This window comes from Gymnoscopelus microlampas (assembly GCF_963454915.1).
Source record: "Gymnoscopelus microlampas genome assembly, chromosome: 11".
NCBI classification, from domain to species: domain Eukaryota; kingdom Metazoa; phylum Chordata; class Actinopteri; order Myctophiformes; family Myctophidae; genus Gymnoscopelus; species Gymnoscopelus microlampas.
The window spans coordinates 16207147-16220121 of record NC_139948.1 but is presented as its reverse complement, the minus strand read 5'-3'; the positions used below and the strand labels follow the sequence as shown (position 1 = coordinate 16220121).

Below are 12975 nucleotides of genomic sequence, written 5' to 3'. Positions count from 1 at the left end.
ATATATATATATATATATATATATATATATATATATATATATATATATATATATATTATATTATAAGTCCTAGATCTAAATTCTGTTTGATTCCCTTTGTAATGCGAAGGAAGAAACGACCCCGCCCTCTGCTGACGTCAATTCTAGTAATAACACAGGAACTAACCGGATTACCACTTTCAGTCTCGAACATATACGTCCGCGCCAACAGTTTCGCCGAAAGTCCCCAAAAATAGCCCCCCCCCCCCCCCGATTCATGATGAGGGACTGATTCAACAGAAAAGGGAACATTAAATATTATCTCTTAAATGATGAATTATCATGCGTTCACATATAATGTTATTAGAACCCATCTCATATATCTGCAGCCCGGCTTAGCCCTATGGCTGTGATATTACATACATTTAATGTATTCATGTATTGGAATACATGGATTGTTAAAAAAGGGATTGTATGTAATATCACAGCCGTATGTAATATCACAGCCATTCTAGGGCTACAGTCCAGCCTTGATGCCAATTTGAGCAACAAAACAAAACAAAACAAGAAACAAAAACTAAACAAAACTAGGTTTAATGAAACTCAAAAGAAAAAGACCACAGGGTCTCAATCGAAATACGTTTTTAAATATAATAATTTGATAAATTGAAACTCAATACAAATGGTTATTGGTTAGTTCTATTTGAAGATAGAAACCATGGAAAGAAACAAACAAACAAACAACCCAAAAAACACAGCGGATGAACAGTGTTGCCATGTCCGCGTATTATAAGCGATGTTGGTCATTGTGGGTTGCAGTTTTTTGGGCTTGTTTCTAAAGTATAGTTGCTTACTTGGGCTTGTTTCCTAATGCTGTTTAAACCAGTGGTTCTCAAACATTTTCATGTCAAGGACCCCCGAATTAATATGTATTTGCCCACAGACCCCCCGTCCCCCCCACCTGAAAATACATTTGTGTTGTTATTGTGTATATATATTTTTTATTTTTTTTTATTTTTTTTCAAGTAGCGGTTGCATAGTCGCTACTTTTGGGCATAGACCTGGTCGCTTATTTCTCTCGCAAAATCTGGCAACGCTTCGGCGGATGGATACGCCCAGGGCGCCATCATGATGCGAGAGCCCTTCCACCTCATATGATAAAAGCCGGTCCTCCTTTTCTGATCACCGGCATTTCAGCAGCAACCACAGTCGGTCGGGGTTTCAGTCGGTCCTTAGAAACCTATTATTAGTATTTCTTCTTACTTTATTTTTACATTCACACTTTGTTTACACAATGCCTGGATTTTCCGACAGAGACCGTGGCAGAGACAGAGGGTAAGTGTTTTCTCGCTGTTTTCTTATTCTTTGTGTTATGTCGTCGTCGTATGACTTGCTAGAAATGGCCGACGAACGAACGCGACTGGAAAAAGAAAACGGAAACGAACCGTCGTGTCTTTTTGTCGGAAGCCCCTAACTATAATTAAACCAGTTTTTTTAATTTAGAATTCACTTACACAAGCAACGTTTAAATGTATATCTGGTTGGTTTGACGACATCGAGTCGTGCGGTTTGTGGTGTTAATGTGAGGTAACTAGCTGGCTGAAGGCCTCGCCCGGCCTCGTGTCCCGACGGTGTTCTTCTAGCATCAAAGCTAAAGATGCTAGCCCGTCGCAGAGACTTTCGCTCGACAAAAACGCCAAGAAAAGGAGTCTCCTCGACACCTTTTCTCGTTTTAAAATGTAAAATTATGTCGAGCAAAGGTCTTTGTTTGATAAATTAAGGCCAACGACGAATTCCGACGACGGGGTTTGAAATGCTCTTTCTGCTTGGCTTGGCATTCTTGGTGCCAGTATCTAGTAATCATATTCTAGCTCATGAAGTGACGCTGTTGACACACTTGTATTCTTAAGTGAATGTGTATTCTATGAGGCCTGTATTGAGCTAATGTGCTAGCCTCGTGGCTAGCCGGCGTTCCGCCACGTGACTGCAGGAGTGCGGATACAAAATGCCGGCCCAGTTTTTTTCCATTGTTCAACTACTGGTTGGAAAGTATACGGCACTTTTATTTTTACGAACTGGATGACGCAATCTATGGGCCAAGTTGCTTTTCCTGCTAGATTCGAACGGGGATTGGGTCTTCATGCGAGATTTTCTGGCAAATTTGAACACATGCAAATAGTTTTACACTCGCAACCATAGCAGTCACCTCGCGTAATTTCAACTTACGGTACCACGTGAAGATGGTAGAACATACGGTGCCACATGTGCTCATGAAACACAATATCCGTGTTCTGCAGATATGGCGGCGGTCCTCCTCGCTTTGGCGGTGGCGGCGGAGGTGGTCGCGGTGGAGGAGGTGGTAACAAGTATGGAAACCCAGGCGAACGTCTGCGCAAGAAGCACTGGAACCTCGACGACCTCCCAAAGTTCGAGAAGAACTTCTATCAGCAACATCCCGATGTGAACAGGAGGCAACCGGTATGTATGCGGGGCTTATTATGGTGTGATCTCACGTGGTCTCTCAGCCCTAAGGGATGGTTACATAATGTAATGGCTGCTCGAACTCAACACGTGCAACTTGAGATATGTTAAGCTACCATGTCTTCAACTACCATGTAGCATGCATTTGTCAAACTTTTTATGATTGTTTTATATCTCACAGCAAGAGGTGGAGCAGTACAGGAGAACCCATACTGTTACAGTGAAAGGAAGAGACTGCCCAAACCCCATCATGAAGTTCCACGAGGCCTCTTTCCCATGTAAGATTTAAGGCCTGCCATATGTATCAAACTGAGAAGGTTCTGTTTTTTCTCTGTATACTGCAACATTTCTTTTTGGGTCCAACGTATACATATCTCATACCTCAGTAACCTATCCTAGTCTAGTCATTCACTATACTATACTGATGCTGTTGCACATTAATCACAGGCATTTCAGTGAACATTCGATTTACACTGCCCATAATGTATTAATAGTACCATACTTTGTATTATAACTTTATTACCTTACTTATATTATATCTTGTACTATATGTTGGGCATTAACCTGGCTGTTGCGCCACAATTTCAATGGACGTGTAACAAATGTCTTTTGAATCTTATTGATTTGGATTTTAATTATTTTATTCTCACCCCCACAGCCTATGTGATGGATGTGATCGGTAAACAGGGCTGGACTGAACCAACACCCATCCAAGCCCAAGGGTGGCCTCTAGCGCTGAGTGGCAAGGATATGGTTGGCATTGCACAGACTGGCTCTGGGAAAACACTTGCTGTAAGTAAATCCTGCATCACGTTTGACATTTAATATTGTGATGTTCTGTTGTGCTCAGACCTAGCATGATTCAATGTGTACTTTTCTTTATGCAACTGATTCTGCTCAACTAACTACATTCTTTTTGCTCTGCAGTATCTGTTGCCGGCTATTGTGCACATCAACCACCAGCCATTTTTGGAACGCGGAGATGGTCCCATTGTAAGTATTGAAAAATACAATCCCTCCCCCTCCTTTGCTATATGTTCAGTTGGATGTGATTGTCTTTTTGGGATGTACCTAAACCCCTCCTTTCTCCTCTGCAGTGCTTGGTGCTTGCCCCCACCCGTGAGCTGGCGCAGCAGGTCCAGCAGGTGGCTGCAGAGTACGGTAGAGCTTCTCGTCTCAAATCCACCTGCATTTATGGAGGTGCCCCCAAGGGACCGCAGATCCGTGACCTGGAAAGGGGTATGTTCCATCACCATCTTGGGGCTTTTTATTATTTCTCCCAACAAAATGTGCATATCATTTTCTGACCCCTTGGTGAAGTAGGCAGACTGTTATGAGTAAAAATGCCATTGCTAATAAGTTGGCAGTCAGATAGACTTAATGTTATGGCATGTTCAAATTGGCTAGTCCATATTGCCTTTTTGTTTGAGTGTTGTCAGTATAGTGATTGCTTTTTGTTTTTTCTGTCCAGGTGTGGAGATATGCATTGCCACTCCGGGTAGGCTCATTGACTTCCTGGAAGCAGGAAAGACAAACCTTCGCAGATGCACATACCTTGTTCTGGATGAGGCTGACAGAATGCTCGACATGGGCTTCGAACCACAAATCCGAAAAATAGTGGACCAAATCAGAGTAAGATTTTCTTGACTTGTGATTTAAAAAAAAAAAGGCATATGTCATGAAATGTTTTTTAAGGTGGAAATGTCCATGTATTAAAGAAAACCGCTAATTGTAATGTCCCTGTTACAACAGCCTGACCGGCAGACACTTATGTGGAGTGCTACCTGGCCCAAAGAGGTCCGCCAGATGGCAGAGGACTTCCTAAGGGAATATGTCCAGATCAATATTGGAGCACTGCAGCTCAGCGCCAATCACAACATCCTGCAGATTGTTGATGTCTGCAATGACGGAGAGAAGGAAGACAAGTGAGTATCATTTTAAAAGTGACACACTGTTAGACAGTGTCTTATGGAGTTTTGTTATTGAGCCATTTTGTTGCTCGTTTGCCATAGGCTGCTTCGCCTGCTGGAGGAGATCATGAGTGAGAAGGAGAACAAGACTATTATCTTTGTGGAAACCAAGAGGAAGTGTGATGAAATCACCAGGAGGATGAGGAGAGATGGGTATGTATTGCTGATTTGTTCACAATGTCCTAAATGGTAGTGCCATAATTTATCTAGAAATAACGTTCCCCTTCCCCCCTTGTTTCCCCCATAGATGGCCTGCAATGGGTATCCATGGAGATAAGAGCCAACAGGAAAGGGACTGGGTGCTCAATGGTAAGTTTGAGAATTGGTGTAGTGAGAAAAGGTGACTCTGGTGCAGTGTTAGTTTTGTTGCCTAAGATTTTGATATTTAAAAGACTGAAATGGGACAAAGCTAAATGGTTTGTTCAAAGGACTAAGACTAAATGAGAATTTGCTGCAGTGTGTAATTGTTTTTGACTAAGATTTTGATATTTAGTGGAGTAAGACTAAATCAGAATTTGCTTTCAAAATTAACATGGCTCTGGTGGCGAATTCTTGTCCTAAATGGATTCCTTTTATGTTATTTCAGAGTTCAAGTTTGGGAAGGCTCCAATCCTCATCGCAACAGATGTTGCCTCCAGGGGTCTAGGTTAGTGATTGTTTGATTTATATTTTATGTTGAATTTCAAAAAAGAAAGTGTATTTGCTTTCTTTAACTCTTCTGCTTCTTTCTGAGTTTCTCCCCGTACCTGAAGGAGCAGTCTGTGTGGCAGGGCCTTGGCATGACAAGCCCAGGTCTCCAGAGGGGGAAGGAGGATTCTTGGAGGTGTCCTGACTGGGGGAGACGCGGGTCCCCCAGTCATGCAGATATACAGAGGTGACAGGGCCCCGGGTGCGGCATATCGTGCTGGCCTGCCTTTTAAAAAAAAGGGGGGTCTGCGATGGGGGCCACAGTCCCTCCCCCATACGCTCGTCTATGGCAATGGTTTGAACTGCTTCACACCCAGGCTTTTACCTAGCCCTGCATGTGTTTGGGCGCATGCACTCTACTGCTAGTCATTTAGTTGTGGAAGTTTTATTTCATTTAGAGTCTGTCAAAGCATGGGTGACGTAAGTGTTGCAGTTTACCTAAACTTAATGTTGTAAGAGCAGTATGTCTGGTTGATCATGCCATCACCTCTGTAATGACATGGCTACTGGCGCTTCTGGTCACAGTGGAACGCGCAAGTCGGCCATGGACAAAATCCAAGCTCACACTCCTCCCTCGCCTGCGTTTCAAAGTCATGTCGAGACCTGCCAACGAGAGACATTTGATCACCTGAACTCTGGTTCTGGAAATATCTTGCCATGATGAGAATGGGGATACGCAATCTTTTTTCATTTTTCCAATTTTTTTTCTCATAATAAGTCAAGACTAAGTGGCTCCTTTACAGCCCTCCAAATTGGTACAGTTCCTAAGATCTTGGCAAGACGCTGCAGTGTGGCCTTTATAGCAAGCTTCTCATGAGTGTGCGCGACAAAGGGACCATGGTCCTTGTTTGGGCATACGAAGAGGCACTTGTCAAATAGCGGCCCTACTGTGTATATGCACCCGAGGGTGACTTGACATTATGTGGGGACATTTGCTGCAATGGGAACGGACTAGTGAATGCATACTCCAAAATGGTAAGACTTCTAATCGGTTCTTTATCGTTGTGGGTGGTTCAGCTGTGTGGCTGAGGGTTGGGTTTCTGTTGTCCTCTGGATTGGAAGCAAATGGAGTGTGCATCGTTTCTCTCTTCCCACCGTAGTCTCCCCGGGGAAAAGGTGTTTGTTCAGGAGTTGTCTAATACAAATTCTTCACAGGCTTATTGAATAACCCCATCCAATCATTCCCGTTCTAACTTTACCTCTTGTTTCTGGCTGTTGTGGTGGCATTTTTTGTTTTTTGGTGTGCGTCTTTGTGCGCGCTCCTGCTCACCCTGTTATGCCACACCACAACACAATCCACAGATGTTGAGGATGTAAAATTTGTCATCAACTATGACTACCCAAACAACTCTGAGGACTATATCCACCGTATCGGCAGAACGGCACGTAGCCAAAAGACAGGCACGGCCTACACCTTCTTCACACCCAACAACATGAGGCAGGCCGGTGACCTGGTTGCTGTGCTCCGTGAGGCCAGCCAAGCCATCAACCCCAAGCTCCTCCAGATGGCTGAAGGCAGTGGAGGTAAATCCAATTGGTGAGATACAGGAACTGTGGTGTAAGCTGCAGACTTTATTTGTCTTTATTTTCCCCTCCTGCTTTGTTTTGATTTTGGTTCACCACAGTTAACTCACAGAGTATCTCAAACAAACATTCTGTAGCTTGTCGTCTTAACCATTATATGGCTGTTTTTTTTTTACTAATTTCATGTCTTAAAAGAATTTTCACTTGTCTTTTCCAGGGCGTTCAAGGGGAGGCAGAGGTGGCTACGGTAGAGACGACCACCGTGACAGGTATTCTGGCGGCAGGCGCGACTACGGTAGTTTTAGGGACAGGGATAGCGGTAGAGGCTTTGATAACGGACCAAAGAAAAGCTTTGGCACAAGCTCACAGAATGGAGGTTATGGGGGTGGCAACAACGGCGGCAGCAACAGCTTCAACGGAGGCAGCTACAACGGAAATGGACAGTCAAACTTTGGTGCCAACCAAGGGAGCTCCTTTGGAGGCCAGAGCAGCTTTCAGGCCCAGCAGTTTGGTGGTGCTCAGAATGGCGCAAGCCATCCGCCTTTCGCCTTTCCCCAGGCACAGGCCCCCCAGCAGCCACCACCACCGCCCATGATGCCATACCCAATGCCTCCTCAGTTCTCACAGTAAAATTCGCACAGAGAAGTAATTTATTGCTTATTGCTTTTTGTCTTTGTTAAGTTCTATACCTGATCTACAAATGTATCCCCCCTTTTTTTTAAATCTTTATTTACATGACAGGGTTTCAAAACCAGTCCAAACCTCTATCGAGTTCCTTGGAGGGTCTGCAGTGCAGCCATAGTGTTGGTGCACATTTTTGTTATTACTTTTACTATTTGCTATTTAATTTGTTACATTCCTCAGTCAAGTTTAGTCATGTTTTGTACTAGGTAATTATATGTTTTGGGTTTTTTCCACTTGTATCGATTACTAAGGTGATGTTAAAGACTGCATGGCCTCTCAAATAAAAATCCCGAAAGACATTGGTTGTTTTTATTTCTGTGTGGGGTTGCTCTGAAACTTCTGTTTTTTATAGTTATTATTTCTGCATGTGTCTCACTGGTTCATTACTACTTATGCAATAACATTAACTAGTAGATTTGTATAATTCAAAGATATTGGCTATTCTACAGTACCACCTCTGACCAGAAGGTGTCATATTTTGTCTACTTAACTTCAACATGCTGAAACTGTTAAATTCTATGACTGGGTTCTGACATTGCATGCTGAATCACTGTTATTTGACTGGTTGCTTGATTTAATACAGTAAGTCGAATTTCTTCCTGTAAATCCTCCATAGTACAGTTATTGCAGATGTTGAGTGAGGTACAGAAAGCATGATGAAGGTAAATCATTCCCCAGTATGCAGTTGTGATACTGTAGATGGTGATAGTGTTGTGACATTGCGACAATTTTTCTGCTGCAATCTAGATTGACAGCTGACTATTAGAAAAATTTTGTTTTATCTGTCATGCTGGCAAAGGGGCTTAGTATGCCAGCAGTTAATTATATTAAGGGTGAAGTGACAGAACACAAGAAACCTTGTCATGTCTGCAAGAACTCAAACGTTACTTTGAAAGATGTCTTTGCCACATTAAATACCAACCTCGGTAAATTTGCAATTTCGTAGTAAAACTTTACGCTATTCCTTTTGGACTGAAATATACATCATCTCAAGTAGCCTCTTTAACTGCCGCAGAGAGAAGTGACTGCACCCGCTGTGGTAAAGCCTCTGCCAAATATTGAGAAGACATGAGCGAAAAGGTTTCACTCGACAATTCATGACCTTGGGGATTTGGCAGCTGCTGCTGAAGTTCTGTCTTCCAGTGAAGAGCAGTCCCTAAGGCCTATTCAGCCCTGACGAACCATGGTGAGAGATGCATTGAAGCCTGCCACCCTGCAGTATTCTGTTACTGACATCTGGACTTGATTCCCCAAAATGTTGGATTGTGTGTATCCGTAACATGTCCACTCTAGTTCATTAGTTTTATCATTGTAATGCAAAGTTATATATTGTCTTGTTTTAAATTAGATTTGCATACATAAATACAAATGAAGTTCCTAGCCATTTAGAAAATATTCAAAAGAAATTGAAGATATTTATACATTTTTTTCCCCCAAATAAAAGATTGAAGTGATATATTTAAATATTAAAGCTCTATTCTTTTAGTAATAACTGCTTTAGTGCTTTACAGGCCTCTCCCAAACTCTCCAGGTCTTTAATGAGCAGGTGGGTTGCCAATTTCATCCAATCAGGAGAGTACAATTTCCTGCTTCAATTTTATAGTGTGTTCCAGTTCCAATTTTGCATTTCTTTTGTTTAATAATTTTGAATTTCACTTGTTCATCCTGGCTGTAGCCTCTATGAGTTCTCTCTCCTGATTGAATGAAACTGGGATCCTGATGTATTTTCTGTTTACTAAAGATTGTGAGAGTCGGAGAGACCCCTATTACTGACTGAACAAACAGCAGGGGCATTCAGTGTTTTTTCAGGCCATGGACCCCATAGCTTAAAGAGAGGGATGAAGCAGCGACCCCTACTACATATATTGTAATACAATTGTGTTGCAGATTAAATGTTTTCATAGATTTCATAGATAGCGTCATAGAATTTGACAGCACTAGCATCAGTGTTGTGTGTAAATTAATGTTTTTGTTTGTTTACACTATCTTTTCTATTCATATGTTGGATTCATGTTAATGTGTAATTTCAGAAATGTAAACCATCAGTAGCCGGCATTGTCGGTTTGACATTTGGCTGTATTTTATTTGGTCTGCTCTTTTTTCCCTCTGCACCCAACCTCTTCACCGAAAATAGCCGACCTACAAGCTCACAGTGCATCACAGCGTGACACGTGAGCTTGCTATTTTCGGCAAATCTTTCCCCCTAATGTAAAAACACACAAAGATTTGGTGGCCCCCAGGAAGTAACTCCGATGACCCCCTAGGCCCTAGGAGGTCATCAGAGTTACTTCCTGGTATCATAGTATGATACCAATGTATATATAATAATGGAGACACGTTTTTGGAAACTGTCATCATTTATATCAGAAAGTAGATTGGATTTCTATGTGTGTTGGTGGTTCTGTTGACAGTCAGAGGGAGTTTGTCAAATTTCAACAATGGTTATAATTTGGTGAACCTTCCTTTTTCAGGTCTTTTGTTAACCACTTAAGCCCTATACAACAAATAGCAAAAATATATAGCTGATCTGCAAGCTTGTATCATCACACATTGTGAGCTTGTAGATCTGCTATTTTCTAATTATTTGTTTAAAAAAAAAGAAAAATGATAATGTTTTTACAATCTACCCAAGATAGAGACGCCAAAGTTAAAGTAGTTAAATTATACCATGAAATTGAGAAATTAAATTCACATTGCTCTTTAACGTGTCCTGTTGACGACATCACTGGGAGAGGAATTTCTTTCAAGACTAATGAGTTTGTGCAAGTGTACAGTGAGAGGATGCATTTCACATACACAGCATTTAAACCAATTCTGATTTACGTTCAATCTTTGATGTGTGCATCATAATGCAATCACAGTTCAACCAGCAGCAACTAATTCACATTAACCATCTTTAAACGGCAAAAAAAGGCAGGTTCTGAACCACACTAATAGAGAGCACAATGCTCCTCATCTTGGTGTCATATCCAGTGCATGCATGTCCCTCGACAGTCTTTTTTTTTTAAATCAACCGCACCCACTGCACTGTCATATTTCCAAAACCGTGGTCCGTGATAATGTGCACTGAGAAGTTATGCCTGGAACGTTTACTCTTGTTATACTGTGCAGAATTCTTTCTTTTGTCAGTCAGAATGATTTGTTTTCAACGTGTAACCTCACCCTGCTGTTGACAGCCTCTGTGATGCTGTTGACTTGACAGCCTCTGATACAACTAAACAGCATTAGTTGTGTCAGGCTCGGCTGACTGTCTATAACTTAAACATTTGAGCATTTTTGGGGGAAACAGATGAGGAATCAAAGAGCCTGAGTGTCAAGTTCACTGTGTTGTATATATTGACATGGTATGGTTGTGGTTTATGTTGTACACAATGAAGGGTAAATAATTGCAGCACAAACTGTGCTTATCTTGAATGAATTGTGCAATGTGGAATTTAATCAGGTGGGCTATGTTTTCTTGTGGGGTGGGGCTGAACTATACGTATACAGGCCATTTATGACACAAAGTATGTGACCCCTCCCGATATTAGTACACGCCTTGTGAATACATAAGGCCTTTAAAGTAAGTGATACAAACAGAAATGCATGTGTAGCCCCATTACCAAAACAAATAGCAGCAGAGACATGTTTGGATGGCTATGTTGTTGACTATGTTAAACCCCATGAACTGTAGCATCCCTATTCTGGGGCACACTTTTGGTGAAAATAGCACATCTACTGTACTTACATGCTCTCAACATGACCTTTTCGGCAAAGAGAGGTAAAAGGTGGGGACCAACAAAGGGCCCTGGGGTACTCCTTGCTACTAAGCATAGGGATTACGTGGTTACATTTGGTTCACCACTTTGTTCAAAAAAACATACTGTTTCTCAAAAACAACTTGCTGGATTGCCATGGAATTCTCTGTCTATCATTTATGCTCCCGTAGGTCACATGGGGTGTAAGGAGCAGCATGGCCTTCAGGCCCACCAGCGTCATGTTTTGGCTTATTTGTAACTTTCTGTATTGGGAACGGTAATTGGATTGTGTTAGTAGTAAGTAAGTAAATTGTATTTATATAGCACTTCTCACAGAGAAAACTCACATAGTGCTTTACATACCAACAAATGTAACAAAAAACAGCAGCAAAACAGTGCAATATAATGCAAAAACAGAAGACATATTGACATATAAGACAAGGAAGAAATAAAAAGAAAATCAAAGATATTCCGCAAAAGCATGACCAAACAGAAGTGTTTTCAAGTGGTTCTTAAAAATGCCCACAGACGCTGCAGCTCTCAGGGCCTGCGGTAGGGCATTCCAGAGTCTGGGAGCTACAGCCTGAAAGGCTCTGTCGCCCCTGGTTATGTAGTTGGTTCGAGGGATGACCAACAGACCCTGGTCGGCTGACCTTAGGGTCCTGCTCGGCACATATCGTTCTAGCAGGTCGGTTAAATATGCTGGTGCTTGACCATGCAGAGCTCTATATACGTAAGTACAAGGACCTTGTACTGGTTGTGAACATTTGAGTAAAACAGATTAATTGTCATGTACCAATCAAACTATATGTAAAAAAGGAAAAGAAAAAAGGATTGCACCTTTAACCACTTTTGCCCTGGCGTTCCTAATTTGGGCATGTCATTAGGCCTATAGGTGAAATATATTTAAAAAAAACTTTTATTGAACGACTATAGTAGATCTACAAGGTCTCAAGGCATCGACTTGCAACACATTGTGAGCTTGTTGATGTGCTATATATTTTTTTAAGTGGTTAAGGAATTTGTCACCAACAGTCAAACACTTTGTGATATGCATTTACTCTGAAAAACTGGTCTGTTTGACTGGGTGATATTCTGATGTAGCTAACAAAAGACACATGGACCATCTGTACAAAAAATAACTAGAAGAAAAAAGTGGTCCTCGGAGCACAGGTCTCCGCCAGGTCAGGTATGTTATTGTGGGCCAGCAATGTTGCTGGATCCGTCTTGATCACTTGACTATAGAGATAATGTGTACCGATTTGCGTAATGTTTGGAATACATTTGTAGGAGTAATATAATAAAAATGTTCAGCAAAAATCCGCCTCCTGGTGGCACTATAATAGGGCAATGTTAAAAGGGTGGCATTTGTTCCTCAACGTAGTGCGTATGTGCGTGCAAAGTTTCACCGCAATCGGATGCTGCGTTCATGATTTGTGACATTTTGTTCAAAACTTTAGATGTCAATCTTAGCCAATCAGGATGGAATATGAAAAATCTAATGCATCCGTCCTGATCACATGACTATAGAGATCATGTGTACCGATTTGCATGAAATTTGGATAAAATCTGAAGGAAAACCTTTCGGCCTGGCGGGGACAATTATGAGATCTGCTCAGTCACCATCTCACATGCCCTTTCACTCAACATGCGTTCCTGGTTACTATGACCCATTCCCCTCCCCCCTGTCTTCAGGTATGTAGATGTTAGTTGTAGGAGTAGTTGCTCTGGGTGTGGTGTGTGTCAGACACACCTATCACAAGCATGAGGCAGAGCAGCATGTTGAACACGATTCTTTCCACTGAAGCAGAGAGGGACTACATTGTTAGACATTAAGGCACGAATACCTCAAACATTCTCACGGCTACTTAAAACTCTGTGCTTTTGTTTTTGTAGTTACACACAGAAACAAT

The 12975-nt window shown here is 41.8% G+C and overlaps 1 protein-coding gene across 3 annotated transcripts; it reads left to right on the top strand.

Annotated features, from left to right (window-relative positions):
• Positions 1-1155: 1155 nt before the first annotated feature.
• On the top strand, positions 1156-7624 carry ddx5 (DEAD (Asp-Glu-Ala-Asp) box helicase 5). 3 transcript variants are annotated; one of them, XM_084072416.1, is made up of 13 exons: positions 1156-1314; positions 2277-2457; positions 2642-2738; positions 3119-3252; positions 3388-3453; positions 3558-3699; positions 3932-4092; positions 4213-4385; positions 4473-4583; positions 4678-4739; positions 5017-5076; positions 6420-6641; positions 6859-7624. In XM_084072416.1, the coding sequence occupies exons 1-13, from the start codon at positions 1274-1276 to the stop codon at positions 7269-7271; spliced, it is 1863 nt and encodes a 620-aa protein (XP_083928542.1). In that variant the 5' UTR covers positions 1156-1273; the 3' UTR covers positions 7272-7624. The 3 variants fall into 3 exon arrangements, with proteins under 3 accessions (XP_083928542.1, XP_083928544.1, XP_083928543.1); XM_084072418.1 differs by having other exon boundaries at positions 6420-6654; positions 6859-7040; XM_084072417.1 differs by lacking the exon at positions 1156-1314 and having other exon boundaries at positions 2324-2461; positions 2646-2738.
• Positions 7625-12975: the final 5351 nt, after the last annotated feature.

Coding starts and splice junctions, on each gene's coding strand:
- ddx5 (XM_084072416.1), top strand. CDS start 1,274: ATGCCTGGATTTTCCGACAGAGACCGTGGCAGAGACAGAGG. Junction 2,739..3,118: donor CCACGAGGCCTCTTTCCCAT/GTAAGATTTAAG, acceptor TCACCCCCACAG/CCTATGTGATGGATGTGATC. Junction 3,454..3,557: donor AACGCGGAGATGGTCCCATT/GTAAGTATTGAA, acceptor TCTCCTCTGCAG/TGCTTGGTGCTTGCCCCCAC.